Raw genomic sequence first — 26319 nt, 5'->3', positions numbered from 1 at the left:
GATTCAACTACAAAGAACAGGGAGGTTTTCCAATGACTTGCTAAGAAGGTAGATGGGTAAAAAAAAAAAAAAAGCATATATTGAATATCCTTTTGAGCATTGGCCATATTAGCATATTCAAAATGGATTAAATCCATTTTTTTCCTCACCCATCTACACATACTATCCCATTATGACAAAGTGAAAGCATGTTTTTTGAAATGTTTGCAAATGTATTGAAAATGAAACAGAAATATTTAATTTACATAAGTGTGAGCATATTAATTACTCTTTGGGTGATGCATCAATACACCCAGTCACTACAAAGATCTAGGCTTCCTTCTTTACTCAGTTGGAGGAAGGAAACTGCTCAGGGATTTCACCATGAGACCAATGYTGACTTTAAAACAGGTACAGAGTTTAATGGCTGTGATAGGAGAAAACTGAGGATGGATCAACAACATTGTAGTTACTCCACAATACTAATCTAATTGACCGAGTGAAAAGAAGGAAGCTTGTACAGAATAAAAATATTCCAAAGCATGCATCATGTTTGCAACAAGGCACAAAAGTAATACTGCAAAAAAAAATGTGGCAAAGCAATTAACTTTTTGTCCTGATTACAAAGTCTTATGTTTGGGGCAAATACAATACATTCCTGACTACCACTGTCCATATTTTCAAGCATAGTGGTGGCTGCATCATGTTACTGGTATGCTTGAAATCGTTAATGACTGGGGAGTTTTTCAGGATAAAAATGAAACGGAATGGAGCTAAGCACAGGCAAAATCCTAGAAGAAAACCTGGTTCAGTCTGCTTTCCATCAGACACTGGGAGATGAATTCTCCTTAKAGCAGGACAATAACTTAAAACACAAGGCCAAATCTACACTGGAGTTGCTTACCAAGAAGAAAGTGAAAGCTCCTGAGTGGCTGAGTTACAGTTTTGACTTAAATCTACTTGAAAATCTATGGCAAGACCTGAAAATGGTTGCCTAGCAATGACCAACAACCAATTTGACACAGCTTGAAGAATTTTGAAAATAATAAATGGGCAAATATTGTACAATCCAAGTYTGCAAAGCTCTTAGAGACTTACCCAGAAAGACTCACAGCTGTWATTACTGCCAAAGGGGATTCTAACATGTATTGACTCAGGGGTTTGAATACTTATGTATCACGCCTGCTCCCTCTCTGGCGCTCAAGGGCGTCATGCTGCCCTTCATTACGCACACCTGTCACCATCATTACGTGCAGCTGCGCAATATTGGACTCCATTACTTTGTTGATTACCCCTTCTATATCTGTCTGCTCCTCAGTTTGTTCCCTGTGTCAGCATTGATGTCGTTATTTTCCCCKTGTCCAGACGCTGTTCCTGTTCTGTTTCATGTCTGATGTTTATTAAATGTTCTCCCTGTACCTGCTTCTCGTCTCCAGCGTCGATCCTCACACTTATGTAAATTAAATATTTCTGTGTTTCATTTTCAATACATTTGCAAACATTTCAAAAAACATGCTTTCACTTTGTCATAATGGGATAGTATGTGTAGATGGGTGAGGGAAAAAATGGATTTAATCCATTTTGAATTCAAGCTGAAACACAACAAAATGTGGAATAAGTCAAGAGGTATGGATACTTTCTGAAGGCACTGTATGATTAAGCATTCACAATAGGCCTAATACAAACATGGAAATACAACTGGTGGCCTATAGTATAGCCTYCTAATGCTTACTCACTGTAAACACAACTTCAGTGGCCAATATAACCTACTAGGCTAATGCTTATTCACTGTAAACATAATTTTAGTGGCCTATAGAAAAGCCTACTAATGCTTAAATCACTGTAAACCCAACTGCAGGAGTTTCACAGCTGTTTTGAATCCAACCCCAAAAGGTATTTTTCACAGTTGGTGTTCAATATGTCTCCTGTAGGCTATTTCTCCTCTCTGGGGGGTGCTCTCTGATTTAGCTCATGGTATCACAATTTTAAAAAGAGGTATCATCTCATTTGTAGCCTTTTCTTGGAAACAAAAGAGAAAAATGTGTTCATGGGTGGACAGAGGGTAGTAGTCTGAAATCTGCCAAAATGCCACACCATTCCATAAGAGTCAAACCTGACCATAAATCCCTTTCCCCTTTTCAAATTAGGCCTAATATCAGTATGGCCATTAGGGGGCAGAATCAGCCATGTTATAGCAGATTATTTACCTTTGAGAGTTGATACCATGCTTTACAGCCTACAGTACAGCCGATAATACATTAGATGTTACATGTTTGACTACAGCATTACTGCAGAATTACTACAGCATTACCACAGCATTACTGCAGACTTACTACAGAATTACCACAGCATTACTGCAGACTTACTACAGCATTACGCAGACTAACTAAGCATTACTGCAGACTCCCCTACTACAGCATTACTGCAGAATTACTACAGCATTACTGCAGACTTACTACAGCATTACTGCAGAATTACTACAGCTATTACCAAAGCATTACTGCAGAATTACTACAGCATTACCACAGCATTACTGCAGACTTACTACAGAATTACTACAGCATTACTGCAGAATTACTACAGCATTACCACAACATTACTGCAGAATTACTACAGCATTACCACAGCATTACTGCAGCATTACTACAGCATTACTGCAAAATTTAATACAGCATTACAGAAACACAGTGCTACAGAGGATTACTTGAATAATATTAACTATAGAAGGCCTAGTCTTGCCCATAGCATGAAAAGCTACTCAGCAGATTTTCTGTGCATTTCAACTCTGTCAAGAGCCGCTGTTGCATATTTTGGCCTGCAGTTAATGTCATTAATGTTCCAAGTGCAATCATATCTGGCCATGCTTTTTGAATGATTAGATACAGTTGAAGTCAGAAGTTTACATACACTTAGGTTACAGTCATTAAAACTCGTTTTTCAACCACTCCACAAATTTCTTGTTAACAAACTATAGTTTTGGCAAGTCGGTTAGGACATCTACTTTGTGCATGACACAAGTCATTTTTCCAACAATTGTTTATAGACAATTATTTCACTGTATCACAATTCCTGTGGGTCAGAAGTTTACACACACTAAGTTGACATACACTGCCTTTAAACAGCTTGGAAAATTCCAGAAAAGGATATCATGGCATTAGAAGCTTCTGATAGGCTAATTGACATCATTTGAGTCAATTGTGTACCTGTGGATGTATTTCAAGGCCTTCCTTCAAACTCAGTGTTTTGCATGCATGGGAAAATCAAAAGAAATCAGCCAAGAAAAATTGTTAGACCTCCACAAGTCTGGTTCATCCTTGGGAGCAATTTCAAATGCCTGAAACCACGTTCATCTGTACAAACAATATACGAAAGTATAAACACCATGGGACCACGCAGCCATCATGCCACTCAGGAAAGAGACGTGTTCTGTCTCCTAAAGATGAACATACTTTGGTGCGAAAAGTGCAAATCAATCAAGGAACAACAGCAAAGGACCGTGTGAAGATGCTGGAGGAAACAGGTACAAAAGTATCAATATCCACAGTAAAACAAGTCCTATATCGACATAACCTGAAAGGCCGCTCAGCAAGGAAAAGCCACTGCTCCAAAACCGCCATAAAAAAGCCAGACTACGGATTGCAACTGCACATGAGGACAAAGATCGTACTTTTGGAGAAATGTCCTCTTGGTCTGATAAAACAAAAATAGAAATGTTTGGACATAATGACCATCGTTATGTTTGGAGAAAAAGGGGGAGGCTTGCAAGCCGAAGAACACCATCCCAACCGTAAAGCACGGGGTGGCAGCATCATTTGTGGGTGCTTTGCTACAGGAGGGACTGTGCACTTCACAAAATAGATGGCATCATGAGGTAGGAAAATGATGTGGATATATTGAAGCAACATCTCAAGACATCAGTCAGGAAGTTAAAGCTTGGTCGCAAATGGGTCTTCCAAATGTACAATGACCCCAAGCATAGTTCCAAAGTTGTGGCAAAATGGCTTAAGGACACACGAAGTCAAGATATTGGAGTGGCCATCACAAATCCCTGACCTCAATCCCATAGAAAATTTGTGGGCAGAACTGAAAAAGCGTGTGTGAGCAAGGAGGCCTACAAACCTGACTCAGTTACACCAGCTCTGTCAGGAGGAATGGGGCAAAATTCATCAAACTTATTGTGGGAAGCTTGTGGAAGGCTACCCGAAGTTAAACAATTCAAAGGCAATGCTACCAAATACTAATTGAGTGTATGTAAACTTCTGACCCACTGGGAATGTGATAAAATAAATAAAAGCTGAAATAAATCATTCTCTCTACTATTATACTGACATTTCACATTCTTAAAATAAAGTAGTGATCCTAACTGACCAAAGACAGGAAATTTTTACTAGGATTAAATGTCAGGAATTGTGAATAACTGAGTTTAAATGTATTTGGCTAAGTGTATGTAAACTTCCGACTTCAACTGTACATTGATTATATCATGCTCACGTAATCACTGTGCCATCTAATAACATCACTTTGGGTGAGCCATAAAACTGGCTAAGGTCAATTTGGCTTACTGGGAACTTGTGTTAAAGGCTTAAATCTTCACTGAGCCAAGGACTTTTTCATTGAGTAGGCTATGGAGGTTTATACCAGTTCTGTCAATCAATTGGTCTTCATCAGTGGACAGTCAGACTATATCAGTTGGACTTTGAGTAAAATCTCTTAAATCAGAGGCCCACATCAGAAATGATTTGTTCACTTAGTGTTGTTATTCTCTAAAATGTATGAATGTAGGTGTTTCTTGTGTTTCGGATACGGATTGTGTGTGTGTGGTGGGTGCGTGCGTGCTGCGTGCTGCGTGCTGCGTGCGTGCGTGCGTGCGTGTGTGTGGTTGTGTGTGTGTTGTGTGTGTGTGTGTGTGTGTGTGTGTGTGTGTGTGTGTGTGTGTGTGTATTAATAGAATACAATCAAATCCATCAATCTCAATCAATCAGTTTGTGAAATATGACTAGGTTGTCTGGCACAACAGTCTGCTTAAAGTAGCACTTCAGTTTCCTTTTCACCTCATTTAACATCTGATTTACTTAACAAAATGCACATCTCAATAGGTGGTCCAGGTAAGTCATGACATAGCACAAGTAGTGGAATGGGTGCTTGCTCCTCTATTGTTCCTCAAGCAAGGAGGGGGGGGGGGCAATGACATCACGACTTCCCATCAAACCAACTCCTTGAATGCCCTAGTCCTTGAAGTTTGTTTGCAGTTCTGTAAAAAAACWATATTTTGCTCTAAACTTTTTTTTTTGTACCGTTTATTGTGTGTAATTTACTGTATCTATAGGCCTACTTGGGATATCACTTTTCAACAGGAACAGTAAAAAACTTTCCTAATGACATGGAATGGGGAATAATCCACCCATACAGACAATTTCACTTATCCCTTCCCTGCAGAGACCAATGGACACTGAAGGGGAACCTTGCTATGCGCCGTCTACTGCATTCTCATCACAGATACCTGGAGAGGATTGCAATCACCACGAGCACACACAGGCGCGCTCTTATATTTACATTTTGCCTATGCCATATCGTGTAGAATAGTCTACAGAGTATTTGTCTTTGTCCTATATAGCCTAGTAGTGCACTTGTTTTTTCATTTACTGAGGCTAATTTATGCAGCTGCCATGACCATTTTATCCTGACGGGGACTGACTAATGTCTTTACCATTTCCCACTACTCTATCGCAAGAGCCTTTTGGAAGCACCTGCATCAACGCGCAAAGGAAGGAGCCCGTTGTTTTCTACCGCGGACATATGAACTCAAGACATTAGGCTTTGGATATAGGCTGCCCGTAGCCATGCAACGGCACCTCACATCAAAGATTCTGTGGGGAAGAAGATGCTGCTTTGAAACTGGAGCATTGTTAACCATGATGTAGAGGTTCCTTCCGGCTAAATCGGGTTGGATTATGTAGCTCGCGATAGGCTTGCTGGCGAGTTTACGTTGCACTGTGATTTGAACCTCAGTTTTCCTAAGGTGATCCATGTCCCTGTGTTTTTGCCTTTGTCAACATGTCCCCAGCATCGGCTGCCACCGCCAGTGAGAGCAGCACCACTACCGTTCCAGAGGAGGACACAGAGGAGAGCCCCCGCGAGGAGGTGAGAGAAGAGAACCGCTTTGTATACCTTCAATTTTGCGCCCTCGGCTGCACGAGAGCTGCTAGGCGAATCGTGCAATTGGCAAAATAGTTCATATTCATATCACAGCTAAATCACCCATAACCTGAGCCCTAATCTGATTCAGAGATAGCGGCTCAATTACCCATTTATAATAAACGCATTACGCGCTGCAGCTGCACCAATACGGTTTTTACCGTTTATCATGTAAATTATAAATAGCCTATAGTTTTGACCATATTATTCATTKAATATGTTGTGTTAGCTGTGCGTGAGTTTGCGCTGGTTTTTGTCTCGTCTCCAGCCACTGTAAAACATCCCCGTTATATGGTCCCTTTCTGGTGGGTATCAACACGATTGACAGCCCCCTGTCTGAGGAGATATCGTAATGACAGGCTATAGGCCTATACTCCTGTCAAGGCAAGGGATTATTAAAGCKCTTTAAATATTCATTTATACAGCAATAGTAACATTCTGGACGCATTTCAAACTATTATTATTTGTAATTGCTACAATGACCCTTCTTGTTTTTATAGTGTCATTCTGATCAGGGAACACGATTGTATACATTTTGTTAGCTGCTGGTGGGTTATATTTTGAGGATTTAATAGGGTTTATTATCAGTTGATAGGATGTCACTAACCATTTTAATGTATTCATTCGCTTACATTCATAATTCCTGTTACACTTCTGGATTAAACARAAGACTGAAGAGCTGACAATTCCAATCAAGTAGTAGGTTTAAGTATCAATATGTGCTAATGTTGAGTCAAACTTTTGTTTTAGTTGGGCATCTCTTCCATTAGCCTTTCTATTACACTAAAMGATTTTTATGGACCACAGAGCCAGTCTTAACAAGAGAGAAGTGTCAGCTTGACAGAAACTCAATTYGGGGTAATTCCACGGTAACATAGTGATGCTGAGACTCCGATTTTTCACTTTAAAATGTATGTAAAACAAAAAGCAATGATTGCGAAATTAAACAATAAATACAACTCTATGCACAAGGACTACCTTTAACAATTTCCACTGAACATTTTACAAAAACACAATTTACTTGAAGAACAGTGCAGATGCAAAGTTTGGTAACAGAATGAYGGTTTGTGCTGTTGATGCCATCATTCTGTTACCAAACTTTGCATGTGCAACGTTTTCTCGAAATTTCACGAAATGGTTGTTTTATAACGTATTGTAGCCTATAAAAATAGGTAATTTACAAGTGGAAACGCCATGTCACAGGTAGTGTGAATGAAAGCCTGTCAATCTGACAGTGTGAACCCAGAGGAACCCTAAAGTAATCGGGTAGAAAGTGGGACACTTCTTTAACACCCTCACTTTGTGCTTCATCAACACCATTTGTTGAACACACCTCTGGTGAAAATCAGACCACCTGAGAGTGTCATCATTATGGCTGTTTTCGGCTCCTACAAAATTCATTATGAAGTAGGCATTATCCATGAAGTAGGCATTATCCACAAAGAAGACATTATCCATGAAGTATGCATTATCCACACACACAGCAAGACAATCATTTTTCATATCATTATTTCATTGTATAGTATTAATTCAGCTGCCTCCACATTGTTGATAATTAATTGCCTGGTGCATTTTCCCTAGCTTTTTCAATCAGCTTTTATCAAATGAAGCTTAAAATGTCAGATGCAATGACTGCAATGCTTTCCTAATAAAAAATATTCATCAAGTTACATCTAGAATTGACTTAGAAATGGCTGTACCTGCTATCCTGCTTTCCACTAAAGTATTTCCTTCAAATTAAAAGTCTAAAAGAAAATGTAGTGCAATATCCACTGTGCAAATACAATGTGTATCCCTTCAAAACTGTAAAATGTTAGATGAGTACCAAAGGACACCCCCATCCTCTACAATCAATCATGATCTCATGTCATGCTGCTTAAACTCATATTACTTTATGCTCAATTCAAAAAGAGTGCACAACAGCTCCATGCAACAGGAGCTGGAAAGTGTGTTATGTTAGATTGATTACGGTGCTGGCTAGAGTTTATCCACTGCCAGTGAGTGAATAATATTCCATTGCAGTAGCATATCAACAGAAGGGGAAGTTCAGTGCTAAGCCCTCTGCCCTGTGGGGCATTGTGTTGACAGGGGGCACGGGGACCATGTCATGTGACAAGGTAGGGGGAGGATAATTATGGAGAAGGAACATCTATTATTTACTCAGTGCTGTCATGTTAGGAGCACGGCTTGCTCATGTGTTTTTCTGCTCACGACATATCAGAGAAGGTCTTCTGTAAAAACCTCAAATACAGTTTGGCGAAACCTGTATTTAAATCCCCAAAAAGGTTGTCTATACAGTACTATCCTGTATTATACACTGGGTGGTTCGAGCCCTGAATGCTGATTGACTGAAAGCTGTGGTATATCGTATACCATAAGTATGACAAAATATTTATTTTACTGTTCTAATTACATTGGTAACCAGTTTATAATAGCAATAAGGCACCTTAGGGTTTGTGGTATAATATATACCACGGTTAAGGTCTGTATTCAGGCACTCTGTTGCTTCGTGCATGAGAACCACACCCCCTCGTGCCTTATTGCATAAATAACCTATGCAACGAAAGATAACCATTGAAGCATGATGCCTCCTCTTCATAGCTGGTTGCAATGTCCTGCCTACCCTCTGTAGGCTACTGTTTAGTTCCAACAAATTAATCCACTGCCAAAAGTATCACCCCATGATGTCCAGGCAGCGAGCCTCCTGTACTATGTACCATTAAGCCAATCAATCTCTGCCCCCTGTGTGATGACTGATATGCAAATGTAGGAATGAACTGCGCTATAATCCAACCATTCTGAGGCTTTTGGATCCCTTGCCAAGTGTGTAGGCAGGCTGCACTCCCATAAGGCGTGACCAGCTCCTGATGCAGGCACTGGGGCTTGCGGTGCCCTGGGGTAGAAAAGATACCAGCAGCTTCATTGTGCCTGGATGAAATGGCTGCATGATTTCTTCTGGATGGTTTGCTCTCTTAACGGTTCACAATTTTGGAATCCAAAGTGTTTTAGATATCTGTTTAAATAAATACTATTTATGAGTAAAACATTATTTTGTAGCTAATATAGCTAATTTCACTTTTATTATGCTACTGTATATTTGATCAGAAGACTCCTATATCCACATACATAGGGCCATAAACTGGGAGTGCTTCACACTCACTTCAAGTTGCTGGTAGCTTCTCCACGTGGTAGTGTGGTAGTGGACGTAGGCCGTGCGGTACTCGGTTAGCACGCGCAGCGGCCAGGAGAAGGTGAAGGCCGTCTAGAACACGTACCAGGGCAGGTGGTCCGGATCCGAGAAGGCAATCATGTACTCCTTAAAGTCTACATTCTTCAGGTGCATTCCCTCGCGGGCCTCCATGTAGTCGTCCAGGCCCTCATTCTCAGTGAAGAAGCGGGCCCGCTGAGTCAGGTAGGCGTTCCCCCGACTCCACGTTGGCGAAGCTAAAGCACTTGGTGAACCTCAGCTTGGTGACAGGGAAGCAGTCTAGGCCCTGCAGCTGCTTGGATATGTCCTTCACACCGCAGTTGCTGTAGTCGAACTCCGCCTCGGCCACATGCGTGTTGACGCGRTCGTGGTACACCTGCGTGGTGGTGTATGRGTCTCCGTTACGGTAGCGTGTTACCTGTCGCGTCCGCCGCACATAGTGGTAGCTGATGGCCTTCCACCAGATGCAGGGCGTGGCCTGCTGCATGCGCCCAACACGCTCTCCCACACTCTCCACGTTCACCTTGTGCTGTAGCTGGTTGTGGGTGTGGCAGTGCCAGCATGGCGACAAACYCATTAAATGTTTTCTCAATTGCCTGGAATGGAAACAAGCAGATTCTCATGAAAAGGTTGAGAGTTCAGATGGAGTGTGTGAGCCGTTTGATCTTAACAAGCAAAGACATGATCAAGTGGCTCCCTGCTCAGGAATAAGATATGTTAATGCACTTAGAATGCTGACTATTTCTCTAAATATTTAATGTGTTGCAAAGAGCAGGTGCTTTTGGTGTTTCTATAGAGTTATTTCAAAGATAACTATTAAAAAATCCATTGATTCATTCTCATCAGGTATTTGAAATGTATTTTGTCCACAATGCTTGCAGGTATGTGTTCACAGACTCAGATTGGTATTTTCTCTCTCTGTTTCCCTTTGTGCAGCAGCGGCCCCTGAAGCAGTCGCTCAGTAAATCCCTGTGCAGGGAGAGCCACTGGAAATGCCTGCTCCTGTCCCTGCTCATGTACGGCTGCGTGGGGGCCATGACCTGGTGCCACGTGACCARGGTGACGCGCCTCTCCTTCGACAGTGCCTACAAGGTCAAGTCCATGATGTACCACGAAAGCCCCTGCTCCAACGGTTACATCTACATCCCTGTGGCCTTCATGGTCATGCTCTACGTGGTCTACCTGGTGGAGTGCTGGCACTGCCACACCCACAACCAGCTACAGCACAAGGTGAACGTGGAGAGTGTGGGAGAGCGTGTTGGGCGCATGCAGCAGGCCACGCCCTGCATCTGGTGGAAGGCCATCAGCTACCACTATGTGCGGCGGACGCGACAGGTAACACGCTACCGTAACGGAGACYCATACACCACCACGCAGGTGTACCACGAYCGCGTCAACACGCATGTGGCCGAGGCGGAGTTCGACTACAGCAACTGCGGTGTGAAGGACATATCCAAGCAGCTGCAGGGCCTAGACTGCTTCCCTGTCACCAAGCTGAGGTTCACCAAGTGCTTTAGCTTCGCCAACGTGGAGTCGGAGAACGCCTACCTGACTCAGCGGGCCCGCTTCTTCACTGAGAATGAGGGCCTGGACGACTACATGGAGGCCCGCGAGGGAATGCACCTGAAGAATGTAGACTTTAAGGAGTACATGATTGCCTTCTCGGATCCGGACCACCTGCCCTGGTACGTGTCCAACTACGTGTTCTGGACGGCCGCCGCCTTCACCTTCTCCTGGCCGCTGCGCGTGCTAACCGAGTACCGCACGGCCTACGTCCACTACCACGTGGAGAAGCTGTTCGGCTTCGACTATGTCCCTGTCACGCCATCTGAGGAGCGACCATACTGCCACCACATCCCTCGGGTCAACACCATCGACAGCACCGAGTTGGAGTGGCACATCCGCTCCAACCAGCAGCTGGTGCCCAGCTATTCAGAGGCTGTACTCATGGACCTGGCTCAGCTCTCGTCAGGTGGCGGTGGCAATGCCAACACCTACTCAGTGTGCGGCGGCTACGGCAGCTACCGGCAGAACTGCGAGCGCTGCCACCGCACCATCAGCAGCTCGTCCATCTTCTCACGCAGCGCCCTGAGCATCTGCACTGGGACTAGCCCGCGCATCCCCTTCAGCGGCAGCCGCTTCTCGCTGTCGCGGCTGTACGGATCGCGGCGCAGCTGCCTGTGGCGGAGCAGCGGCAGCCTCAATGAGACATCGTGCCCCACAGAGAGCACGCGCTGCCTGACGCCGTCGGGCCAGCTGACTAGCGAGGAGAATCCGCCGGACTACCAGGACGCGCTCTACTTCCCTGTGCTCATCGTGCACCGCAATGAGGGCTGCCTGAACCACTCGCTGCACAGGAACGGATCCTGCGTGGAGACCTCTATATGACCCAGCGCTGGGCCTCCCAGTCCAGACCTGAACAAGGAATGTAATGTTACTGTCCTTTCTCTGGGAGGACACTGACTGGATAATGAACCTTCCTTTTGGATCTTTGTTTTTCTTCAATAGACCACAGAACACATGACACACCAGTGGCATTCCGGAACCCTTCCAGACCTCTTCCAGCACTGTTTATCAAAGACAGTACTGAGTTAAATGCACATTTTGAATGCTCACTCCAACCTTTCCATAACTTCCTTTGCAGCCCAGCTCATCTCACATGAGATGCCCTCCAGTGATATGTTCATCATAGTAAGTAATAGACTATGTAACTATCTCAAAGCATGTATGAAAAAAKCACATTCATAGGCAAAATCAGACAGTCTGCGACAAATGGACATAATGATCTGAGAATGATATTTGGAAGGACATATGTTGCGCGGAATGCACACCACCACRACCATTCTGGACCAATCACAATGCTCTGTTCATATCAGTTTGAGTTTCCTTAACCAAAGTGTCATGTTAGCTTCCACACTATCTATAAATAGAGAACATGAAAAAGCAAGGTACACTAACAGACATTTGGCCTGAGAATAAACTCCACCTTAAATCGTAGTGCATTTTGCTGTTGTCATAACCAGGTAGCAAAGAACTTCAATTGGAACATCTGTTTTCGAAGTTGGATAAAATMTGTTATTTTGTAAGAGTCTTAGAAGGGATGTCTTGTGACTGAAAATCCCCAACACAGCTCAAGACAGCTCAACGGTAGAGGCCTCCAACACAGCTCGACTAGAGACCTTCATTGGAGATGACTCATAAGTGGGGCATGAGTTTAAGGAACATAAACATGATTTATTCAAGCCTTAGAGAGCAATTTGYAGATGGGAAGGAAAACCATGACGCCACATTAAATAATTGAGAGCAAGAAAAGTTTAAAACATCTGACATATTTTTCTAGTAAATGCATTACTGGATATTTTAAATTATGTTGCAGATATCAAAGTAAATTCATACAGTCTATAATTAGTTTCCATCTAGCTCATGGTTCTCAATGAAAAGCCTTAGACGCAGATCTACATTTTTTATTAAAACATTACAATTTGGGGCTATATGATGGTGTAGTTGTTTGTTTTGAGGCCAACAAGAGATCTTTTTACGGAATTAATGTTCTTTCATGATAATGATGATGATGTGAGATACAGCAGTTAKAACATCCAGTTAATTAGCAACGGGAATCAAATATCACAGGATGCAATAACATTCCCACTTCCTGACCCTCTAAATATAGTAACATAGTCAGATATATGAATAATTTAGATCAGGAGGACTAAATGGTACAAATACTTCAAACTGAATCCATGAGAGAAGTGTTTCATCGCATTATTTTCCTTACTGTCAATATTACTGTGTCACTCTTCACTACATGTTAATGCATTTCTGATTGACTAATACATACAACATCAATGTGATTATATCATGTCAGCTCAGCTGTCAATAATAACCTCAGCATTGCATATCTCCTATTTCCAATTAATATTTTAACACAAAATTATTATTAATTACTATATGAACAATAATTTCCTTCAAACTACCTCTTCTTTGTTTTCGTGATTTAAGTGCCTGACTGTGGGTGCTTTAAAGTTTGGCTTAAAATCACACCTAAACCACATAGCACACCTACCCATTCATCCAAAACTACACCTAAACCACATAGCACACCTACCCATTCATCCAAAACTACACCTAAACCACATAGCACACCTACCCATTCATCCAAAACTACACCTAAACAACATACTGTAGCTCACCTACCCATTCATCCAACCAACCAACCAACCAACCAACCAACCAACCAACCAACCAACCAACCAACCAACCAACCAACCAACCAACCAGAAATACAAAGGCAGCAACAGAGCAACTCAACTTTCACTGCATCTCTTCTAGGTAGCAATATACTGATGAGACAGGACATTTAATTGAGGCTGGCACCAATGATCAGGCCTTGAAAACTTCAAGATGTGCTTTGTCTATTGTCAGAAAAAGTAGGTTTAAAAGCAGGACCACGTGCTGATTCTGATGATGCCTATCAGAAACAGCCAGACAGCCATCACAGAGACCCAAAATAGACTGAGGGCTGTGTTCAAACACTGATAATGTCAGCTTTAATAATAAACCAGGAGGATTTTRGAAGATCTGAGAATAAACATGATCACAACTGATCAAATGTTCTATGTACTAATGGCTTATTTCCACTAGCAAAGTTTCAAAGCAAGGCAAGGTAAATAATATTTTAAAATAAGTTCAATAAATGTGTAGAATTCACACCTAGGACCAATCACTTATAAAGTACACAGAAAGGTTGCCCAGCTCATGAAGTGAAAAATCCAACCCACTTCCCCCAGTCCACTGAAATATACACACACATTTTGTAAATAACTCTTTAAATGGTTTTGAAGGTAGCGGTCAAAGGGCTTTGTTGCTGTGATCAAACTAAAGCTAACCCTAGGAGCTGGAGTGAATATGGCCCGGGATAAGAGCTAAGCTGACAGCTAGCCAGTCACTTCTGGCCCAGAGGCCTCTGCTATTTAATAGAAAACAACTCTGATGAATTCAGGGTGACGGCAGAGCTCAGTAATCTATGCCCAGGACTCACACTTACAATTCACACATTGTTATTAGATCTATATACACAAAGGATAGATAGGCCTTTCTCCATTTTATGTATCCTGCTGACCTCAGATTCTCACAGCAGAAATGACTAGCATTATTGACTGATGTGGATATGTGATTGAATTGACTGTAAACATTTGATTGACCACTTAATAATCTAATGCTGTCAAAGATAAACTCATTCTGCTCATTTTGAAAAAACATACACCTATTTTGTGAAATCCGGTGATCATCCCATGAACAAAAATTGCATTAACAATATACTGGRAGATCTCTTGCAGAAAGTGTAATAGCATTTCTTTCTCTTGATGCGTTTCTTCCTTGCACCCTACTACCTTTATAACGTCACTTGCCATTTTAGGGAACTAGATGCGAAGCAATTAAAGGAAGTTGTTCAACCTCAATCCCATTTTCTCGACAACAAACCAAAAACACTTCATCTATACAATAAAGCAGCCAACAAAAAATACACACCAGTCATAACCATAAGACACAGAGTCCTGTCTGGTTAGTTGTGGCTCACCTCATCTAAAGCGCATCTATGCAACCCCCATAACCAACTCAGGAGTGTAGTCAGGTTATCCACCTTACATTTGTCATAAATTCTACCCCTMAACCTTTTCTTATTATCCCTGTCAGCTGACTTGACAGTGCCGTTTGATTTGTTTTCCAGATAGGAGGCTATGAGGATGCACTTAAGTGCCCATATTCACAGTCTCAGAGTAGGAGTGCTGATATAGAATCATTTTTGCCTTTAGATCATAATGAAAAAGGGGAGACCTGATCCTAGATCAACACTCCTAGGTGTAGGTCTGCTCTGCAGTTCCTTAAAGTGTCAGAGGCTTTGACCGTGTGTATCAGCTGAAACGAATGGTGTCCTTTATGGTGTTTTAATCACAGCATGTGACGCAGCTCTGTAACCATACTGATGCTCCTATAGCAGATGATGGAAGGAAGGTTATTCTAGCCTAGCTGGAGGTCACAGACGTCATGGGAAGCACAGTTCACTCAGTCACAGAATGCCCTCTTTTTCATTAGAAGACTTTCAGAGTTTTGATGAGCTCTCTTTATTTAGATCACTCCTATTATGTCTGAGATGGGTTGAAGTTTGGAAACAACAGATAGTGAAGAGTTTTAGATTTCAACAATGGTCAAAAAAAGATAGTGATACCGGCATTATATTACCAACATTTACATTACAGACTCAATAGTCCATTGCTCACTGACCAGCCTCTCACTAATAAAAAAAAAGTTCAGTTAATGTAGATAAAACAGTTATATCAGATGGCTTCACTGTGATATGTAATTGTGTACAAATAAAAGTGTTTAACAGTGCTATGTTTACTAACCATAAAACAATAAATAGTATACAAGTACAGAAAACCAAGGTTATCAAACTGAGTTTTTTAGTGACAATTCAGAAAACTGAAAATCTTTTCCTACCACAGACTGTTGACTTCAAACCCTTTATAATAATGTAACATAGAACTAGGCTTGCAAAATTCCGGTAACTTTCCCCKAAATCCCGGTTGGTAGATTCCCAGAAAKAGGAGGGCATAACCAGGAAATCCTGAATCTTCCAACCAGGATTTCTGAAAAACCTGGGAATTTTGAGAAAGTTAGCGGAATTTTGCAACCCTACATGGAACCCTTTATTGTGTGTACAAAGTGGAGTAATACCTTATAATACTGTATGTACTCTCACACCCAGAATGCTTTTGGGGCTCCTCTTTTTATAATGTTGTGTATAATTTTGTGGCTTAAAACAGGATTGCAGGAGAACGATTTTGTACTGTAAGTAATACAGAGATTGTAGGTTAGGACTGTTGTCGTGTTTCTTGTGCTTAGTCGATTGTGTCACCAATAAATGCATAAAATGTGGTGTTTTATTCACAAACACTGCTAATCCTCAAATGTACTCGACAACAGGYAAGTGTTTCGGGTTTGCAGATCAACAATCGACACATTTCTATATAAAATGGTGTTGTACAAGGAAAATGAATCTTGTAAATACAGTACAATTTCAATTGCAGACCCTGCGGCCAATCTGATGCTGTATGAGCTATACACTTACTTTGCAATGGCAGAGCACTGTTGATTCTTTCCTTCGACGTTATTGATACGTTGTAACACTCTTTCTTGATAGGGGAAAGGCTGGAAGAGATTACACATTTTTGTATGGAGGTCAAAGCCGCAMATTTGAGTGCAGACAACTTTTTACATAAGGAAGCCAACCGCTGACTTATTTGATCAATATTCCACTATCTTAGACTGTCATTCAGGCTAGTTACATGGGTTGCGTKCCAAATGGCACCCTATTTCCTATGTAGTGCTCTACTTTCAAACATATCCCTCTGGGTTTGCAGATCTATGTGTTCTGGGCCTTGGTCAAAAGTAGTACACTCTCTYGGGAATAGGGTGCCATTTGAGACACACTTATTGTTAAGTTTATTCTGATCATACTGAGAACATTGCCCTGCCTGCATTATTTTTACTCTCTCAATGTCATAGATTGCTGGTCCTTGCAGCAAGATCTACAGTCAGGAAACATGTTTTGTACTGCCTAGGTAAGGTGGATCACAGGTTGAGTGTGTGACTACTAAATAATAAATATAGGGGAAAACTGCAAGTTTGCATGTACAGTTGAAGTCGGYAGTTTACATACACCTTAGCCAAATACATTTAAACTCAGTTTTTCACAATTCCTGATTTAATCCTAGTAAAAATTCCCTGTCTTAGGTCAGTTAGGATCACCACTTTATTTTAATAATGTGAAATGTCAGTATAATAGTATAGAGAATGATTTWTTTCAGCTTMTATTTATTTCATCACATTCRCAGTGGGTCAGAAGTTTACATACACTCAAMTAGTACTTGGTAGCATTTCCTTTAAATTGTTTAACTTGGGTCAAACGTTTTGGGTAGCCTTCCACAAGCTTCCCACAATAAGTTGGGTGAATTTTGACCCATTCCTCCTGACAGAGCTGGTGTAACTAGTCATGTTTGTAGGCCTCCTTGCTCACACACGCTTTTTCAGTTCTGCCCACAAATTTTCTATAGGATTGAGGTCAGGGCTTTGTGATAGTCACTCCAATACCTTGACTTTGTTGTCCTTGAGCATTTTGCCACAACTTGGAACTTGCTTGTGGTCATTGTACATTTGGTCAGACCCATTTGCGGACCAAGCTTTAACTTCCTGATGATGTCTTGAGATGTTGCTTCAATATATCCACATCATTTTCCTACCTCATGATGCCATCTATTTTGTAAAGTGCACCAGTCCCTCCTGCAGCAAAGCACCCCCACAACATGATGCTGCCACCCCCATGCTTTCACGGTCGGGATGGTGTTCTTCGGCTTGCAAGCCTCCCCCTTTTTCCTCCAAACAGAACGACGGTCATTATGGCCAAACAGTTCTATTTTTCTTTCATCAGACCAGAGGACATTTCTCCAAAAAGTACAATCTTTGTCCTCATGTGCAGTTGCAAACCGAAGTCTGTTTTTTTTATGGTGGTTTTGGAACAGTGGCTTCTTCCTTGCTGAGGAGCCTTTCAGGTATGTCGATATAGGACTCGTTTTACTGTGGATATAGATACTTTTGTACCCTTTTCCTCCAGCATCTTCACAAGGTCCTTTGCTGTTGTTCTGAGATTGATTAGCACTTTTCACACCAAAGTACATTCATCTCTAGGAGACAGAACGCGTCTCCTTCCTGAGCGGTACGACGGTTGCGTGGTCCCATGGTGTTTATACTTTCGTACTATTGTTTGTACAGATGAACGTGGTACCTTCAGGCATTTGGACATTTCTCCCAAGGATGAACCAGACTTTTTTCTGAGGTCTTGACTGATTTCTTTTGATTTTCCCATGATGTCAAGCAAAGAGGCAGTGAGTTTGAAGGAAGGCCTTGAAATACATCCACAGGTACACCTCCAATTGACTCAAATGATGTCAATCAGCCTATCAGAAGCTTCTAAAGCCATGACATGCTCTTCTGGAATTTTCCAAGCTGTTTAAAGGCACAGTTAACTTAGTGTATGTAAACTTCTGACCCACTGGAATTGTGATACAGTGAATTATAAGTGAAATAATCTGTCTATAAACAATTGTTGGAAAAATTACTTGTGTCATGCACAAAGTAGATGTCCAAACCGACTTGCCAAAACTATAGTTTGTTAACAAGAAATTTGTGGAGTGGTTGAAAAAACAAGTTTTAARGACTGCAACATAAATGTATGTAAACTTCTGACTTCAACTGTATATTGACACTATCACAATGTTGCCTTGATGTTGCATAATACAGTTACAATGACCGCAAACCAAATCTGTGTATCAAAAGTGAAAAAAGGCTAACTCAATAAAACAGCTTGTAAAATTGTTGAAACATAATGTGTCTTTTTACATACGACTAATAACATGTACACACTGAAACCCATGTGGTAAAAMAATATAAAGCCTATATTTACCAGTATATCCAACTTTCCAACCTAATTMATATGCTAATTGGCTGACAGCCGTGGTATACCACGGGTATGACAAAACATTTATTTTTACAGCTCTAATTATGTTGGTAACCCATTTATAATAGCAATAAGGCACCTTGGGGGTTTGTGGCATATGACCAATATACCACACCCCCTCGGGCCTTATTCCTTAAATATATAACTCCACTTTGTACATTTACTAAACAGTGAATACAAACAATGAGTAGCCTACATACAGTGAAGGTGCCCCATAGCTCAGTGGTGGATCTCAACAACCTGAAGTCATCCCAAAATAACACCTATGTCACTATTCATCCCTGACCTTCGGACCAAGCCCATTTATTACATCCTAATAAACTGGGGTTKTTTTCCATGGGCCAAAGGTACAGTGGTGTAGCCTATTTAGCTAACTTCTGATTTCAGTGGTAACACATTACAGACATCGCTACATTTAATAACTTTGCAGATATGAAACAAATAGTAGGCATCCTGTCTACAATATATGACAAAGTGGCACTTTGGTGAACATAAATGGGCTGTATGTTTATATGAATGAATGAAAATGTATTTTCATGTCAAATCACCAGCTGGCAACCRATCCCTTATGGGATTAATTGACACATAAACAAACATTACAATAATTCACTGTGATAATTCAGTGATGATTCTTCTTTGTATTTAATAATGCTCTGAAGTTTAGGCTAGGTTCTCTTCTGTGTTGTGTTTCCTGTGTGCTTGGTTCTGATTGTTGCGTACCACCTGGCTGATACAGTAGTCGCTCTCCTGGCCCACCTCTGTCAGGCGGATATCACACTCCACCATGCTGCTGTTGTGACACATGCCCTCCTCCAACACTTTACCACCATCCTGAATGAACACAGACAACACAAACAAAACACAATGCACACGGCAGTTGGTTAATACACCACAGACATTGTATGATGCCAAACGCATCATCATCACCACAGTTTTTGCTCAGCACTGAAAGTGCGCTATCTTGAAAAGCTGACATGGACACTTTTTTAGGATTGTAATAACAGTGGACTAACACTAAAATATTGTTTATTTAAGTCAGATTTTCACTTAGTCTCCCACTGACATCAGTGCTATAAYTGGGAGTTAGGATTCTCACACTGCCTGACATCACACCGTAATCTCACTCTGGAGAAACTTGGAACAGCTGGGGTCAAGGCTACATAGTATGTAATAGGACATGAAGGATGGTTTCAGTCCTTGAAACCCCTGGCTGAATGTACTGTGGGCTACAGTGTCATACAAGGTCTCTCCAATGGCCTATTGTACTGTCAACAGTGTTTTATTGTCATGTCTGAGACAAGCGTTTTTCTATTTCAGCGTACACTATACCAAGGTCAGACAGACATTTTGATGCACGTGACAGTTTTGCTATACGGTTGATTTTTCACCCTGTGCACTCCAGTTCCACTTCCTGGGATGAAACTGACATCTGAAAGGGGAAGCTGCACGAGAGAGAGGGAACAATACATCCCATTGGAAAACAGCTCCTACTTAGCTTTCCATTATTGTGTATTTCTGGCATGCATATGAATAATTGAAGATGCAAACAGCTTGGATTGTAGAGCTAACATTTGCCTGTTTACTTTCCCATTGGAACCAAGTCTGTATAATATMCCCTCTCTTTGTTGCATGTTTGATCCGTTATTTTGTAGTTGTTGAACTATAGTACCACCTGAAAGGTGTTTGCAGCAGATATAACGTGGATGCTTCGTTAAGCCTACCATATTACAACTTGACTTTCTGTTAAGTTAGTGACATTTGTTAAATGTTGAATCAGTAWTGTGTTTCACTGAATCTAAAGTTGAATGATCTAAAATAAAACAATGCCAACCTTTAAAACAGTACAGTACTATACAATACAGCAGACAGATCATACGATGTAGTTTGTGTCTGAGGTAAGCGCCAGCACTCACCATACCCAGCCTGTTACAGGACAGGTTGATGCTCCTCAGCGTATTATTCTGGACCAGGACTTGGGAAAGGACCGTGGCTGTGGGCTCTGTCATTTCGTTGCCTCCCAGGTGCAGCCATTTCAGGGTGCGGTTCTTCAGCAGGGCCTGGGCGATGGCCTGGCCCCCCTCGTCCCCCAGCCGGTTCAGACGCAGGTTGAGGGACAGCAGGCTGGAGTTCTTGGCCAGGGCGTAGGCTATAGCCTGGGCCCCCGGCCCCCGAATGTTGTTGTCGTAGACAGTGAGGCTCTCCAGCTTACTCCTGGTTAGTTTAATTTAATTAGCAATAATTACAGGATAATGCCCTCGAAGCCGGTGTTTGGAGAATATATTGGCACTGTTCGCCAGACCTCGACTTAATCTTGGGCCTAACAACACCAGTGCCATTATATCCTCCTAACACCGGCTTCTCTGGCACTATCACTTAAAGGGAACACATGCAGTTGAGGTAGGCAACCTGACAAAATCACACCTGTTGAGCAGCTTGCCGATGGCCCGGGCTCCCCGGTCCCCGATGAGGTTGTGGGAGAGGTTGAGCTCCTTGAGGGACGGGTGGTCCAGGAGGTTGTTCACAAGCTGACGACACTTCTCGTCATCCACTTTGCTTTGGTGGATCRTCAGCACCTGCGACGATAGCATAGTATGGGGCGGGTAGATCTACGTGTTAAAAAATATATATAAAACAGCAAGCTGGAATCAAACGTCATTCTTTATATATAAATATTATAATATATAAAACAGCAAGCTTGAATCAAACGTCATTCTTTATATATAAATATTATAATATATAAAACAGCCAGCTTGAATCAAACGTTAGTCTTTCCTCTGATAGAACAAAATGTGATGATGTGGGCTATTATCTTTTAACAGTTTTGCCCAATTCATTCTGATCAACCTAGCAATTACGACACACCCCTCACTATTGTCACTGGTTGCACTAATTTAACTGTTTGTCTACATAACCTGGTTCAAGCATTCATGACATTACCCTGAAGAAGGCACAGTGATGTCGAAACCTTGGTGTTTTTTTACCCAATAAATGACTGGGAGGATATACATATGGATTGTGCGACTCTCTTTGTTTTTATAGCTTAGTTAATTTTCCATTAGTCAGRACCTCTACACTACAAATTATTTTCTCTGGGTGTGCGCCAGCTCATGCATTTTTATGTGGTATTATGTTATGCCAAGTAGCCAAGAAGCAATGAATCCCTGTGCTGTAGCATAATAACAGTTGTGTCATACAAGGAAAGGTGTTTAGGGTTTCAGCCTCAGGCATTGTTGTACTTCCTTTGATATAAGTAGAGAATTATAATACGTCTGTGATACTGCAGTATGTTTCACCTCATTTGAAACAGAATCTTTGTTACTGATGCTTACTGAGGAAGTGTATGACACAGAGCAGAAGAGAAATGCCCCAGACATCCTGACTCCATCTGTATAGGAAAGCAGAGCAACAAAGCCAAAGGGCACCATGCCAGTGAACACTGAGAGGGAGTCGATCGATACTCACCCTCAAGGTCTTACAGGACTTCAAGGCCTTGGCCAGCGACTCGCAGTCGCGGAAGGTGAACTCAAAGAGGTTCCACTCAAAGTTCATGCCGCATCCCTTGACCCGGTAGACCACGTGAAACTCTTCCAGATGGCTCAGCTTGTCCAGCAGGATGCCAAAGTCAAAGTGGTCCATGGATGGCCCATCCATGCCCATGTCACTGGCCGAGTCAGAGTTGTCGTCGTCCTCTGACTTCTGGGGTTCCTTGATTGGCGGCATCAGCTGTGAGATGTCCAGCCTCTTCACGTAGTTCCGGCACAGAGGCACCATGCCCAGCACCGTCTTGGGGTCAGTGGCATCAGGAATGTAGAGCTCGATGATGTTCTCCAGGTGCCTCTCAAAGAACATGCGTTTCCAGCTGTGGCCATATGAGGAGACGTCACACAGGCCCCAGCGTTGTTTGCAGCAGCGCTTCCAGTAGCCGTCGTCGCTGATCAGGTTGGCAGTGACCTGCAGGGGCAGGGACGGAGAGAGCCTCTCCAGGACATAGTCTTTGTGCCTGGGAAGAAGTTCTTCCAGGATGGGCTTCTCTGTGACCAAGATATAGAGGTTGAATTATGTGATTAAATAAACAACTGACTTGATTCATTGACTGAATATATAACATAGAACATATATAATAAAACATACCCTCAAAGTTTCTCACTATGTGTTGCAGGCAAAGGTTGGATAAAAGGGGCACTACAGTGAGGGACCACTCTGGATCTTCTGCAATGATCCTGCGCATCTTCCTGGGGTCTGCAGCCAAGTTGAGTTTTGCTATTGGGGGATACATGCCAGCCCCAGGAGACTTGGACATTGTTGCAGTCATGCTTGGGAATTTTGGGGGGAATTACCTGTTCAATATAAGAACAGAGTTTAACCAGAGAGAATTCTCAAAATGCAATGTTAGAGTTTGCAAATAAACCATAGTCAAATATAGTATTACTGCCACATTAATTGAAATATATCACAAACACTTTTGAGCAGGGATTCTGTAACTTGTTAGGCCTATCTATCAGCTACCTTGAACTAATGCTGGCATTATCAGCCCTTCCAAACATGAGAGCTAACGTTAGCCTAACTAAATTAGTAACTTATCAGCTAGCTAGCTAAGTTACTTGACATAGCAGGATAGCTAAATTTAGCTAACCACTGCAATGCATAGCTACCTAAATGCTGCAAATTCTCTATTTATCTGATAACGAGTGCACATGTTAGCTAGCTAGCTTACCTTGTTTTGCCTTTGGTCGACCGACGTTGCCGTGGTTACAAACAAGCACACTTGCTCGTGGGAGAACGTCTCCGGTGGGAAGTGGTTTCCACTAGAATCCACAGCCATAAAGGCAAAATTGGCTATATCGTAAAAATGTATGAAAAAACATTTATGTCTAGTGTTAGGCATACGTTTAGCAGTGTCGTTAGGGTTAGGTTTCACATAGAATTTTAAGAATATAAATTGTAGAAGTAGGCGGAGTTTAGCCATAATTAATACTTTGTTGCATCAGGACAGTCAAGCAGGCACAATCTGGGCATTTAGTTGCAATGCGCGTAATACATCCATATACTGAGTGCATTAATGTTTACCTATTATTTTATTATTTCCAGAACCAGAATTATGCATAATTGTTTTACCTCAACATAAAAGTAACAAATCACAATTCTTAGGGGTGACCAACATTTATGCACTAGCCAACAGCAGATGTCCCTCCTGTCTCCATGGTCCCCCAGGAGTCTGRTTCAGTTTTGATGCCAGCAGCCAAAAAGAGTTTGATTCCATGTGCATAATTTATATTTGCATAAAACATTTTAAATTGGTGSTAGAAGTACTTGCTAGTTAGCAGGGGTAGAAAAACCAGTACAAGATGTTGATACCATGTTACCCTACAACCCCAACCCACATCCTTAATGAATGTAGCCAGTAGATACAATAATTATCATTTATTTTATTGACCTGTCTGTTTTATGAAATCAACAATGAGTGGGTCATGATTCCCCATTCCTGTACATATAATGCATTCACAAAAAGTGTACAATCCCAATCTCAGTAGTTAGGCAAAATGTAATTCAAAAGAAAATCTTGTGAGTTTGGCTTAGATGGCTGTAGACAACAGTATTTGCCAGTGTTTCCCTTGCCATAACGGGTTATTGTAGCCGGAGGTCAGTTGATTTCCTGTGGCAGTGAATGACCCAGCCATGTTGGGTAATGTCAACGGCAACCAAGTGGTGTCCATGGYACCTGCTAAAAGAAGAGAAAACCGCAACTTCAATATCTTACTCTCAGGGTAGTAACACCAAAGCCACACAATACCAGTGAGCAGGAACAATGTCTCAATTCAATTAATGGTATAAAGCTGACATCCAGCGTGCCTTTGTCTGAGAATGTAATGTCATGACTGATGATAAACTGTGGACAAAATGTCATGTATTGATAGAAAGTGAACAGTGCTAGCTGCTCACACACTATATGAGTTACGTCTGGCACATATTGTGGCACCTGGTCGTTGACCTTGTTATCCGGCTTGGATATCTTGGTGAGTTTGATCATAGGAAGGAAGTGGGCCTGCCTCGGAATAAAGGGGTACATCAGGCCGTCGGTCTTCAGACACTTAGTGTGTATGCGGTCACACTTATAACCATAAGGAAAGCAGTGGACACCATCCAGACAGCACACGCTCTAGGAAACAGCAATATACAAGTTCATGTTTTGATGTTAAACATTTTAAGTAGAAATGTTTAACAATGCTGTTTATAGAAATATGCCTAACTTTACTGTGTAGTTACTAATGTAAGTAGAACGTAGCAAGCATTAATTACATAGTAGCCTAATAACAAAACTGAATATCGACAATATATMTGTACAATATATATTTATCCTGTTATCCAAGATGTAAAGTTACAGTAGACCAGGGGTCTCAAATTACCGGCCCAGATTCACAAAACACGCAAAACCGACTTACGCAAAAACCATGTAATGACCTTGGTTATATCTAAGTTATAAAATACTTTTATCCGTAGGTTCTTTTCAACGTGCTACCACCTTTAATAACATAAATGCCAACGAACAAACAACATGCGACTGAATCCTAAGTAGCCATGCCCCCCCCCCAAATAAAATGTCAGTTAAGAATACATTTCTTCTTAAGGAACAAATCAAACATTTATTGTGGAACTGGGATTCCTGGGAGTGCACTCTGATGAAGATCATCAAAGGTAAGTGAATATTTATAATGCTTTTCTGACATCTGTTGACTCCACAACATGGCGGATATCTTCATGGCTTGTTTGGGCTCTGAGCGCTGTACTCAGATTATAGCATGGTGTGCTTTTTCCGTAAAGTTTTTTTGAAATCTGACACAGCGTTTGCATTAAGGAGAGGTTTATCTAAAGTTCCATGTGTAATACTTGTATCTTTTATCAATGTTTATTATGAGTATTTCTGTAAATTGATGTGGCTCTCTGCAAAATCACRGGATGTTTTGGAGGCAAAACATTACTGAACATAACACGCCAATGTAAACTGAGATTTTTGGATATAAATATGAACTTTATCGAACAAAACATACATGTATTGCGTAACATGAAGTCCTATGAGTGTCATCTGATGAAGATCATCAAAGGTTAGTGATACATTTTATCTCTATTTCTGCTTTTTGTGACTCCTCTCTTTGGCTGGAAAAATGGCTGTGTTTTTCTGTGAATATTTGCTGACCTAACATAATCAGATGGTGTGCTTTCGTCGTAAAGCCTTTTTAAAATCGGACACGGTGGTGGGATTAACCACAATTGTATCTTTAAAATGGTGTAAAATACTTGTATGTCTGAGGAATTTTAATTATGAGATTTCTGTTGTTTTGAATTTGGCGCCCTGCACTTTCACTGG

General features: G+C 41.6%; 2 protein-coding genes across 2 annotated transcripts; one reads left to right on the top strand and one right to left on the bottom strand.

The window, feature by feature from the left end:
• The first annotated feature begins 5550 nt into the window (after nt 1-5550).
• On the top strand, nt 5551-17548 carry LOC111954033 (transmembrane protein 151B-like). Its single transcript, XM_023973529.2, has 2 exons — nt 5551-6120; nt 10319-17548. Exons 1-2 carry the CDS (start codon nt 6034-6036, stop codon nt 11768-11770), a joined length of 1539 nt encoding a protein of 512 aa, XP_023829297.1. The 5' UTR covers nt 5551-6033; the 3' UTR covers nt 11771-17548.
• A 1083-nt stretch (nt 17549-18631) lies between these two features.
• On the bottom strand, nt 18632-23900 carry tcte1 (t-complex-associated-testis-expressed 1). The gene is made up of 6 exons (XM_023973536.2): nt 23671-23900; nt 23088-23293; nt 22419-22987; nt 21378-21529; nt 20870-21167; nt 18632-19787 (listed from the first exon to the last, which is right to left on the bottom strand). The coding sequence occupies exons 2-6, from the start codon at nt 23266-23268 to the stop codon at nt 19617-19619; spliced, it is 1371 nt and encodes a 456-aa protein (XP_023829304.1). The 5' UTR covers nt 23269-23293; nt 23671-23900; the 3' UTR covers nt 18632-19616.
• Between the last annotated feature and the right edge of the window lie 2419 nt (nt 23901-26319).

This window comes from Salvelinus sp. IW2-2015, linkage group LG28, assembly GCF_002910315.2.
Source record: "Salvelinus sp. IW2-2015 linkage group LG28, ASM291031v2, whole genome shotgun sequence".
Classification (NCBI taxonomy): Eukaryota; Metazoa; Chordata; class Actinopteri; order Salmoniformes; family Salmonidae; genus Salvelinus; species Salvelinus sp. IW2-2015.
The sequence above is the reverse complement of the archived record's forward strand: the minus strand, read 5'-3'. Positions and strand labels throughout refer to the sequence as shown.